Source organism: Gouania willdenowi, chromosome 14, assembly GCF_900634775.1.
Source record: "Gouania willdenowi chromosome 14, fGouWil2.1, whole genome shotgun sequence".
Lineage (NCBI taxonomy): Eukaryota > Metazoa > Chordata > Actinopteri > Blenniiformes > Gobiesocidae > Gouania > Gouania willdenowi.
Genome location: NC_041057.1, coordinates 13,528,616 through 13,541,355, shown reverse-complemented (window position 1 = coordinate 13,541,355; position 12,740 = coordinate 13,528,616). Strand labels below are relative to the sequence as shown.

At 41.5% G+C, this 12,740-nt stretch overlaps 1 protein-coding gene across 2 annotated transcripts in view; it reads left to right on the top strand.

The window, feature by feature from the left end:
- The window catches only part of jade2 (jade family PHD finger 2), a 157,500-nt gene extending 146,135 nt beyond the window's left edge, over positions 1-11,365 (top strand). For both annotated transcript variants that reach the window (XM_028466125.1, XM_028466124.1), the window contains 2 exons: positions 2,461-2,606; positions 3,428-11,365. In XM_028466125.1, coding sequence (XP_028321926.1) covers positions 2,461-2,606; positions 3,428-4,171 — 890 coding nt within the window. In that variant the 3' untranslated portion in view covers positions 4,172-11,365. The remainder of the gene's footprint in view (positions 1-2,460; positions 2,607-3,427) is intronic.
- Positions 11,366-12,740: the final 1,375 nt, after the last annotated feature.

Genomic DNA, 12,740 nt, shown 5'->3' with positions numbered 1-12,740 from the left:
TCCTAAAATTACTCAAATTCAAGACCCCTGCTTCAATAGAAACATTGAACAAGGAATAAACTGCACTAAAAGTACATGTTCTTTTGCATACAGAAAATTATACAAAATATATTAACATTGTTTTTCTCTCTTTTCTCATTTACAACTTTTTTTTTTCCCAATGTTTCAATATCTTTTGTTTTGATTGTACTGCAGAGGAACCCAACACACACAGACATGGCTGATTATATATTCTAACAGTTTATTTTTAAAGCACAAATGATTGAATACTGATTGTTTTTACATACTAGCGAGATGGGTCCAGTATGGAGTGATTCTCCTCACAGAATCCACAGTCAATTGAGGTTTTGATATGTTTTCAAAAGTTACACATTATGTGCTTCTGTATACTGTAATGAAGTGAATTAAATCTCATTTACTTTAGTAAGGTTTATGTACATACAGAATGGGTTCATGCATCTTAATGCGTCATCCGATTAGCATTCCTGCAGTAATATGAAACTCACAATAGGCAACATAAATGTTAAGAAATGAAGTATTGTGTGTGTTGTGTAATGTGATTGTTCAGAGTCATGGTGACAGTCTTTCTGACGCACAGAAGTAAAGGTGCAGCTTTCATGTCCTCTATGGAACTTAAAGTGCCCGTTTCCTTTTGCGATGTCATAAATTTGTAATATGGAAGCAGACAGCTGAGCGTAAAGGTTCCTCTCAGTGAGCCCTGCTTGTTTATCTCCTCTCTGTCTTCTTCACACCTCTTAACTGCCTTTTTTTATTCCTCCTCTTCATCAGCTATTCTCTCCCTTAGAGCTCTGCCGTTTCCTGCAGAGACATGCTGCGTCATGGAAATAACCCACTCAGTGTGTGTGCATATGTGTGTGTGTCTGAGTGTGTGCGCAGGAGTGCTGGTGTTAAAGGCACCCTAACAGCACCTCCTGCTGTCCTGCTTGGCAGTTTTCTATGTACTGTATGCAGTGAGAATTTACTGAGGAGGCAAAGACGAGATAGAAAACACTCCCAGAAATGAGCTCACATGCTGGCATGTTAAAAACATTTCATTGATGTGATGTTGTTTACAGATAGTCCAAGTACAAAGAGATGGAAACGGATGCAATAAATTGTTTGTATTTTTGACAACTGGCTGAGAGAGAGCTATGGAACCAACATGCCACCAATCCACTTCATTTATGACCATTGTACACTGATGCAAAAGTACTCACGTAACTGTAATTGAGTTGCTTTTATGGGTACTTGTACTTTTTTAGTATATTTCTAAATCAGTAAGTTTACTTGTACTTAAGTATGTTTTTTTTTTTTTTTTAAAAAGTAATTATTTACATGTCTACACCCAACCATTACTGAGTAAATTATATTTTGTTGTTTTAAAATGATCATTGGACATTGTGAAACTACAAAAAATGAAATGACCAGACAACAATCAAATACTTCACATCATGGCCGGCCAACAACGTAATGCATCGTGCCAAAATGGCATTGAATGCTGGGGTTTTTTTTTTTTCAGTTTTCGACTTCAGAAATGTAGCAATACTTAGAGCCTGATAATTGTCTTATTGAAATTGAATTAATTTGTGTTATTTCTATTTAAATAAGAAATGTACAGTTTGATAAACCTCTCATTTTATACAAAGATTTTATATCTTCCTTTTTAAGTTTATACATGAGATGTTTACTGTAAGCAAGATTTCTTTTCAAAAACAAACGTGGGGAGTGAAAGTAACTCATTACTTTTACTATGTGTACTATTTAATTGAGTTACTTTTTACTTGTACTTAAGTATTTCATGTACGACTTACTTTTACTTGTGCTTGAGTTGCATCAAGTAACAGTACTTCTACTTGAATAGAATATATCAGTACTCTTTACACCTCTGGTTAATGCACATCGTACTTTATCTCTACACACTGTGAACATATGAGCCCTTAGAGGTGCGACTGCATGTGATTATAAGTAACGCCTTGTGTGATAGAAAATATAGCAATTTGCAAGTTACCAGCAGGAGGCTGTAAATCACTATTCACCAGTTGCTGATTATTATGAGCACAGAGTTGATATAACAGTGAGTTAGTGTGGCTGTGAACTGAAATGTTTGGGAAGGATGTGCGTCGTATCAAATTGACAGTACCAAAGTCGTCCCGCAGTGAGTCCGTATCACATCTGTCTCACGCACAGCAGGATTAAATAGTGGTGCAGCAGGATTCAACTACAGCACCATGTAGCAAACCACAGAAGTCCGAATAACACGCACAGCCAAAGCCAGAGCAGCTGCAGCTGAATCCACAGCCAGCAGCTGCCAGTGATGTGACTTCCAAATGAAGGATGAGCAAGAAACGCTTCATGTAAAATGTCATCTCGTGGCCGCTCTGTGCAGCTCTGACTGTAAATCAGTTCCCTCGCATTCATTCAAATTCTCTTTTTTTTCCACACATTCTGTGTTTCTCTCAGGTTTGTCCAAGTCTTTCCCATTGGATGAGTCTTTATTCGACAGCTGGCTGGCCAAGTCGGTGCAGATCACTGCTGACGACATGCTGAGTCAGTGGGCTTTAGGAGCCCAGCATCAGGACAAGAGTGGAAAACTGCTCTCAGATCAGGTAGGACTTCAACCAGAAGAAAGCCTTGAAGAGGCTTTTTTAGTACCAAGGTTGACCTCAGTAGATGTGGGGGATTCTCCAATTCAACAAAATGCTGACACTTACTTTTTGACATTCAATCCACTGCTTTTCCAATGACTCTTGTTCTGAGGTACATTTGTGTGTCAATGGAAAATATTTAGGCGTGCCATGTAAAAAAAAAAAGGTAAATCTTACTCATTTAGTTCAAAAATGTGTTTCTGCGATCAATATGTATATATTTCAATAGTTGCCCATGTCATTAGGTGGCAGTAAGTAGCACAATATGGCAACTATGTCTAATTGCTATTTCGATCATGTGTGACAGGACGGACATTTAAAGTGGGCTCTGCATCAAAAATATTTGGGAAACATTACTCTATAGTCTTAGAGACTGTTGTCATTCTGTGGTTTGGTAGATTTCAGAGGACATACCATGTGCGTCAGATTAACTACATCTAAGATGCTAAACCTTTTGATTAGTCATATTTTGTTATGATGTACGGTTTTTGGGACTTTCTTGTTTTTTGGCAATAACACATGACTCTAGGTAAAACAGATAAGAATAGAAGAGTCTATTTTCTATAATGTGGAATTGACTGCGACCTCATCCTGATGCATCATTGAAATTACATTTCAAAATCAACAGAGCATCTAATACTTGCAGGATAAGGGCTCTCCAGGACCAGACTTGAGCACTCGAGGTTTAGATGAACCAAGTTTGGTGTGTTCTGTGCTCATTTAGGAAGAACATGGTCTGTCTTTATCTTTCTCATTGTTACTTTGCTTCTTGTCTCTTGCAGCTCCTGCAGGGAGAGCAGAGTCTTTTGAATCTCATGATGGAGAACTCTATGCAGTCCACCTGGAAAACACCACAGCTGGGCCGCAAACCCAGACTGAGTACCAAGCTCCGATCTCGAGGACAAGCTCCCGCTCTGACCCAGCATCAGAAGATTCTCTCTACAACGGCTGAATCCGGCACCAGTGGCCATTCCACTGGAAAAAGCCTGTGGTCGAGTGTGATGGAGGAAAGGTCTAGCCAAGTGAAAAGGTCCAGGGGATCCTCCAAGAATGGACACCACAGTCTGCACCACCACCACACCAGAAGCTCAAACCTTCAGAGCGAACCGGCGCCACAGCCGCCAATCTCTAAAATGGATTCGTGTCACATCTCTGAGGACCACGGCTTGTGGGAAAGCATCCCAACAGGGAACGGTGTCGCATCAGGGGTCGGATCTGGTTGCAGAGCAATTTCATCTCCCCATCCGGCCTCCAGTCCTGAAGCCTCACTGCCAGGGGCTCCACGGCTCCGTCTGTCACGCCAGAGTAAATACAGAGGTCAGAGCATGAGTGGAGGCCTGGATTCTGTGGGTCTGTCTTTCTCTGCAAAGGACACATCCCTGTTAGACTCTGCTGAGACGGATGGATACTTCTCCGACGGCGATCACAGCGATTCAGACACACGCTCGGGCGGACGCAAACTCCATCTGCCACAGCTGCATTCAGGGAACGAGGACCTGCTGAGGAGGAGCGTGCTCGCATCTTAAGGAACATGAGACCAGAAATAGACACACATCTGAGCAGTAACTCAAACAGAGTCCTGCTGGCTAATTGTTTTTCCACTTGTGCCCAGTAAACGATCCACTAAACACTGCTGGATGGCTCCGTTCAACCAAATCCTGTCACATCTATCAGAGAACTCCCTCCAGCTCTTTGCCTGCAGCGTTACGGGGGATTTGAATGTAGCTGTTTGTCTAATCTTACAGTAAAGCTTCTGTACTGGACTGCATTTGCAAAACATTCAATAGGAAGCAAACATTACAGAGTCCTTTTGTTGTTATTTTGTATATTTCAAATTCCTTTTATTTCTGGGTGTTGAACACCCATATCTGTGCTCATGTCTGTGATATTAACCAGACATGGGAACAAACACTTTGGGGCATTATTATTGATAATCTTCTAACTGGATTCAGGGTATGCTTTCCTCCTGATGCATCCAGTGAGTCTGTTCACCGCAAAGGCAATTTCACAGCAGAGTTGACGCGCTACAGATGTACAGATGTGACCCACGGATTCAGCTATGAAGAGCACAACTAGCTAGTCATGAATGAAAGCACTCAGTGTGTTTGTAATGAACGCTCTTTCAGGGTAGGGGTCATTTACCGTCCCGTTAACTTTTTTCACTAAATGTCCACTTAAATCCTATGTTTAAAACCAGAACAAGGATCTGTCTTTGCCAGATTTTTGATTGGAAGTTGCAGTTGCAAGTTAACCCCAGTCCTTTTAATGTTCTCTTTAATCATTACAATTTGGAAAAAAAAAAAAAGTAGACACACAAACTGCTCAAAGCAAACATTTTTAACAGCTGTTTAAAATTTTCCCAGTTCAATTTTTTTTTTTTTTGGGCCTTTCCCTTTGTTTCTAACAATAAGAAATCTTTGTAGAAAGTGTGCCTTCTGTCAGTTTCTACCCCTGCCCTTTGACCCACACAGACCCCCTTTCAATCAGCCAAACAATCAGTGAGCAGATCAATCAATCAGTCGTGCATCAATCGAATTTGTAACAATCAAACCAAAAGGTAACCCTGCTACCATGGCGTAGCTCTCATCAGGCTCCTTGTCACCTTAACGTTTGATTAGTGCCTGAAACATTGATGTAAATGTAACGCTTTGCTGTTATATGGAGAATCATCTGCGGCTGCATCGTACTATCAGTACAAACAGCTGCGTGTTGTTCTTGGCTTTTTACATCCCTGCAGAGCAGAGCTATCTGTGAACTGAGTTTGGTCAAGTGAAACTTAGAGGCAACAACCCCAACAAATGTGTGTGAAAATCAAAAACTGCTGTAATGTCCAAACTTAAATTCTTTCAGGTTTTTGCACTGGTTGGGTATCCAAGCCTGGTCCACACATTCCCTGTTTATTAAATTGTCTTTAGCAGTGTAATAATGCTGTCACTGCCTGAAATACCCCAAACAGACAACAACAAACAATCCAACAAGACCTAACCTAATCCTAACTCAAGCTCTCATTGCAAGCCATGGTCTGGTTCAGATGTTTTTTTGAAGGTTAAAAACCAAAAAAATAAATAAACATCTGACACTAATCTGGTTTTCTTTTTCAAACTGAAACCAACAATTTCCATTCCAACAGCCCCCAGATAGAGAAACAATTGATGCACACACAGCTGTCATGAAATTGGCATGAAACAACAGTATTTTAATGGTATTTCATATTAATAAGCATAATTTCACATTACAAATACTAAACCAGTGTTTACTCAGCATGTTTGCGGCCCCAGCACACAGTTTGACTTGGCCCAGCTCTCCTCCCTGATGGCTTTGCTGCCCGCGCCGTGCTCTTCCCCTTTGATAATTCTGGATGTGTAAAATCTGCCTCAGAGGCCTGCACTTTTATGTTCTCCAATTACGTGGATTGACTTTTTATTGTTCTCTCAAAAAGTCATGTTTTGTACTTAAGGCAGTCTAAGGTTTTCTCAGGGGTTCAAATCTTTTTAAAAAAAGAAGTGGAAAAGGGACGGTAAAGCAACGTATGACTTCGATAAATATATATGTGTAAACATATTAAAATACAGTATATACATATATATATATACATATTTTATATTCTATACAAGTATATTGATTATAAAAGTGACGTGTGTATATCTAGAAACTATTCGGGCAAACTTTACTAAACTACAATGAGACTACTACTGAGCATGCTCCTTCTCTCAGTATGACCATCAGCCCTGGGTGCAAACATCTCAACAATGATGCTTGTTTTAATAACACAACAGTTGAGATGGGATTGATTAGCTATCAAGACCAACATTTAGGTAAAATAATGGATCACATGGGCTGCTTGACCCAGGCCTGATGCACATACATTCACCTGGAGGTGCAACTCCTTTGTACCTTCCTCTGTTTTCAACTATAGACAGCTTCTCAACTGGTCTTCTGGAGTGACAACGCCAAAGAACAGATCTCTGTGTATCAAGGCAGCATATTTACATCCTATCTATTCACGCGCACGTGATCTTAAGAAGAGCAAGAGTGTCAAACAACTCCGTCAGCGCTGTCTACATCAGCTCAGGTCAACCGGGTAAAAAACCCAGTCGAGTCAGAAAGGTTGGCAGCTCAGGCTTGATGGTTTTAGCACATCGTCTTCAAAAGCCTGAGGTTGCATTCACATAGGAAAGGTGTATTGTTGTTGTCACAGAATGAGAGTGTTGGGGGGGGGGGGGCAATGAACTCAGTGATTAACCCAACCCCTTCAGAAAAAGCCAAATGCTGCTGGTCTGAACTCACAAACCCACAGCCAATCCTCAAACCCACTCTACAGCAAAGAGCAGAGCTGGTATAACAGGGTTCAAATGTAGAAGATGACTAGTTTTTCTATTTAAACGCAGTCCTCCTTAGAGTGAAATGCTTCCCATTCAGAAAGAGAGAGTTCTTCCTCTCCCCCTCCTTTGTTCTTTAAGTGTAGCCAATGTAGAAGCATCACAGTGCTGTGCTTAGTAACAGCACGGATGGGAGGCAGATGGAGAAGTTTGGCTACAGTGTCTATCACACACACACACACACACACACACACACAACAGTATCCAGCAACAAGGATTGCGTTTGGAAGTGAGGATGTGGAGACCACAGGATCTTCCACCAGGTTTTTTTGTTTAGTTTTTTTCACGTGTTGCTTCGGCTGAAAAATATATTCAATAATCAATGTTCAGAGTAGCTGACGTAGACAGTGGTGTTAGACAAGGCCCCCAATGTACGGCCTTAACCTGTAGTAGCAACGCTAAGACTGCGCAGTAAAGCCTGGGAAAGAAATCAACTCCCTTGGGTGAGATTATACACTTTCTCCTGCTTTAAAGTCCAGTTGTAATCGGATTTCAGCCATATTTGATGTAATAAATGTTGATATGGACAGGTTTTCCTTTTTTCCTCGTGTGATACTGTGCAGCCTTAGCAAACACAAACTGGTTGATATGCTATATTTACAGTGTGGCTCCAATGCCCTCTCTTTCTGCTTTGTAGCTCGTGTCAAATGGAGTGTTCGCAGGTAGTTTTTCTTTCTTTCCTTTTTTAAAAATCAATTCAAAATACAATAGAACTTCAGAGTGTCAGCGTCCTTTAAGTGGTACAACACAAGTGGAAATGTGCTCTGATTATCTGTGAGTTTTACAGCAGTGGATACCGTTTATGTATTGCATAGACACGTGTCATCACACATGCTAAGCAGAGGCACATGTTTTCCAAGGTCTTGGCATGATTCCTGCACCAATCGCTGTATTATATTGTAAGCTTGTCTAAACTAACGCTGTTTTAAAACTCATCAAAAGACATCATTGCACAGAAAAGCCTGGGTTACCCCCAAATCCCCCCAAGAAGTCGTCCTTATTGATGGATGAAGTTTGAAACAATCCAGCTACTTTAATGCCAGTAAGGAGAATAAGCCCTAAAATGCTCTGGAAAGAACCCAAAATATTTTGAGGACAGTGTTTTTGTGGTCTGGGGGAATGTAGAAACACTGATGCTAAGATGTTTCATGTTTTCCTTTCGCTCTCGATCGAATTGTAAAATGGTTTGAGGCTGTTCTTGGATCTGTGGAGCCAGGGCTAGACTGGGCAAAGAAACTTAATATTTCTCAGTGACATCACTTGTTTGTGTACACCCCAATGCTGGACATCAACTCAGGACCAGATAGGGCAGATTGAAGTAAAGTCTAGATCAGCCTTTATATCAGCAAATGTGTTTATTATGTTAACACACTAACTACAATTTGACTTGATGCCAAGGTAGAAGGACTGAACTCTTGGTTTTCTGGCTTCAGATTGGAAAACCAACTAACCCAACTAAATATCATCTTAGGTAAACTCTATAGTAGATACGTTCATCTGTAGAATAAGGAACTCAAATGTTGCATAACTGTGTGAAGTTCCAAGATGTTTTATGCCCACTGATATAACCATAGAAGTATGAAGTGAAACATAAAGACAAAGTTAAAGCAAAGTAGGAAAAAGAGATTGAACTCTTTAGATATATTTGCTATCCAGGTTTGATGTCCATCATGGTGGTGTAGAGTAGACACTATTCGAGTTGTGTGAGAGAGAGAGATAGTTATATGTTAAATATAACTCCTGTATTTAGGTAGAAGCAGCAGGTCCTGACAGGAATAAATCACTTATTGTTCAAGGTAATTTAATGTTTTGGTAAAGGTTGATAAAGCTCCTCGTGCTCCTGTTTCTTGACACACTCCAAAACAGGGTTTTATTTTGTAGTTTTCATGCAGTTTCAGTGCTTCCTGTTCCTAGTATCAGTGTCTAGTTCTTGTGTGACTGTCCTACGCCAGCCTTACACACCCACACACTCGCCTATATCTGCCTGCCTGCTCACTGCTGGAGTTTAAACCCATCTACGACAACCTATGTCACACTCCAACTCTTCACATCGTGTTTTACGAAAAACCTTGACCAGCTCTTTTTTTTTTGTATTCGCTTGCCACTGTGGCTTTTGTAACAAACCTGACTCATCATCTGCTTCTTCTGCTGTTTCTTACTGGCGCTTTGCTCTCCTCGATGTGTGTGTCAGCAGAGTTATGATAAAGTCTACCACGTCCACAAACCCTGGCATGCTGCGCAGATTGGTGGTTTAGTTACAGAGACAGAGCTGCATTGGAGGAAGTCTTAAAATTGGGTTGAATCCTAACTGGTGGATTGAAAGCTACTAGTTGGATTACATTTTGTTGCTTTTTATTTTGAAAAACAATTTACTAAAGTGACCCTCCCCCTCAAAAAAAAAAAAAAAAAAAATCAGCTCAGTGTCCAGTTTGGATCCCAGCCTAGAGTTAGTGAGAGACTATCCATTGTTTTTTGGTTGATGGTTTTTGTGAAATTCCAAAGATAAAGCACACATTAACATTAGTTTGTGTATTATTTCATTTGGCACCTTAAGTTGAAGCCGTAGCATTGTTCATGCTTTTGTACACATTATGACTCATTCTGCCTCCACTGCAGCTTGGAAACAAATTTTGAACTAAAACTTCCATCTGTACATGCTGTCTCTTCCTCATCGCTCGATCCTCCTCTTCCTCCTTCCATCAGCATACTTCTCTGTAGTTTCCTTTTCCTTGAATTTCCCCCTGGGCGTGTTGTATTCCTTCTCCTGATTTGCCCAGCGGTCAGCCTCTTCTCTGAAGCATTGGATGATCAATGAAGGAAATGAAAAAAGAAGTGTGTGTAGCTTTATAGACCGATGCTGACAGCCGTGCAAGGAGGAAGAAACGCTTTGCTTTTTTTTCTTTCTTTTTTTCATTTGGATTAAAATTGAGAGAAAGGGAGATTTATTGACAGTTTCAATTGTGAAAGTAGTAAAAAAAAATATATCCTCAAAGAAAGTTTTTGGGAAAAACAGCTGAAGGACACATCACTGTTTGATCTCAAATATTCTTCAGGGTTGTGTTTGTTTGTTTCTTTGTTTTTTTTAATTTAAGGGCAGATGGTTCAACCAGACTGTGGTGTGACTGAATAATGGTTTCATATGAGGAACAAATGTCTGATTTTTGGAAACCCTTTATGCAGCATGTCTACAATTAAAATCAAAGATGAAATCACATTAAAATTTGTTCCCCAATTGTCTGCAAAGGGTTAAAAGAATAAAACTTTCGTCTTCCAAAGTAAGTTTTAAACAAACAGCAGACACTGCTTATGTTTCAGATCTTGGAATCTTTGTTGGCACAGCTAGCAGTGGATACGGAGCCAAAACAAACATGGATCGCCTCTCCCTTCTTTTGTCTTTTTGTCATTTATCGTTCTGCCTCTCTTTTACTTTCCCTCTTTGCTTAATTTGGCCATTTCTGTCTGACTCTGGCTTTGTTCCACATGTTTTCCTCTCCTCCTTATCTCTCCCTGCTCATATCTCTCTTTGGTGCAGAGCCGCCTGTTTTCTTACTCACATTAATCAACGCAGTTCCTCGCTCGCCTCTGCTGACCTGACTTTGTCAAGTTCCCCTCCTCAGGTTTAAAAGCCATTACGTGCCAAGAATTCAGTAAAAAAATTGGGCGCACTAAATCTCAGCAACTTTAAAGCACAGTCAATTATTTTGTGATAGGCTCATTTCAGCCACCCTGTGCAATTCATTTCAAAACTTAATGGAATGCTGCTTTCTCTCTCTCAGCTCGTTCGCAACATAAAAAACTTTAAACTGAGTATCTTTCTGGGTTTTATTGGACACTTTCTGAGTCTTTTAATCAAAGCAGAGCTGGATGTAGCCTCTCCTTCATTCTCCTGTCTCATTAGTCCTTTTAAAATCCAATTTCAAATCCTCACTGTCCAGTTTCTCCTCCACTCTGCATCAGTTTCACAACAATCAGTTCATACAATAATATGAATGTTGCAGGAGTTTATTCTTCTGTACCTTTGTTTCAAACAATGTTGTGCCATTTGTTAATAGCAAAGAGAACTATTGAGGATATATGAAAAAAAGAGCTATTTTAAATTATTTTTGGCTTTTTTTGCTATATTTATTTTCTTGTATTAGATTCTTCTTTGTAGGAGGGATAAAATTTACGAAATGTATTTTTCATTAGTGCGAAAAACCTATTTTCTTCCTTTTTGTACAATTTTGATGTTTTACACAGGAATTTGAAAAGCAATATGACGATGTTTGCTGTGACTGTATCTGCATGCTGTTTGTGTTGCCTTAATGAACCCTTGCATCACCCAACGACCCCGCCCTACTCCACCCTCCCCCTACCTTTTCAACCCCCTCTTCATTTGTCTGAGTCTGATCCAGTCCAGTCCAGTCCAGTGCAGTCAATAAAGCAGTGCTTTCTGTGTACACCAATACCTCTGCTTCTGATTTCATCATCACACACTGCTGCTTTTATCAAAAAAGGTGAGACAAAAGAAGGACTTCAGCTACATTTAAACTTACTGTATAGTTAGTGTAGGGCAGTGTTTTTCAATTTTGAGGTTGAGACCCAATGTGGGGTCGCCCAAAATGTTGAGTAATCAGGTGGCAAAAGTACTAGTGTTCAGTACTCAAGTAAAAGTATAAATACTTGAATAAAAATTGACTCTGGTAAAAGTAAATTTATCAAAGTTGCTCCCTTACTTGAGTAAAAGTAAAAAAGTGCATGCTACTAAATGTATTGGTACATGGAAACAACTTAAATAAGCAGTATAACATTTTTAAGAACTTGTAGAAAACCGGTACATGGCTCCTCCAGCTTTGCTGTTATTGGTTTTGTATCTTTTTACATCATGACATCATCTTTGAAGGTCTTTAACAAGTCGCTTGCGCGCCGGTGGGGGGTGTTGCCCCGTGGCTTACGATGTCCGGTGGGTGGCGGGGCCTGGGCTGCTGTCCTTGCGCCATCTGTGGCTGTGTGGTCCTGCTGGAATGTGGCCAGTTTGTGGGCTCGGGTGGGGGGACTCCCACCGGGGGGCTTCCCTGGGGGCTCGTTCTTGGGGGTTCCCGGTCCCGGCGGGCTGCTCATTGCGGTCCGGCGGGCTTGGGTCTTCAGGGGCAGGTTGCATCCTGCATGTCTGCAGGTGCAGCGCGAGGTGGCCCCTGCTTGGGCGGTACCCTGCGAGGCCAGGGTTGGCGTCTCTGCCGCCTCGGGGCTGCAAGCGTCGCATGTCAGTGTGGCGGTCTGGCTGAGCCCTTGGGTGGGGGGGGGGGGCTGACTTTAGCAATAACTAAGGCTCATCACGCAGGTGGCATCGATAAAGGGTGATCTGGAGGGCTTGACCGGTGTGCCTGGGGGCTGGTGGTACGACTTGAAGCGTCCCATTGGTGCCCTCGGCCGCTGGGGATGAGATCATCGGCCTTTGGCGGGCAGCTGCCGATGCTGCTTCTATTCCGGGTCCTTCTGGCCTGGGGTCTGGTCCCTGCTGGCTCTGGATCCGCCAGTTTCCCATTCGGTGCAGCTCTGGCCGTCTGCTGGGCATGGGCCTTGGCACCTCTGCTGGGGTCTCAGGCAGAGGGCTCTCTGGGCTTCATGAAGCATTTCAAGGTCCTGGAGTGGCCTAGCCAGTCTCCAGATCTCAATCCCATACAAAATCTTTGGAGGGAGTTGAAAGTCTGTGTTGCCCAGTGACAGCCACAAAACA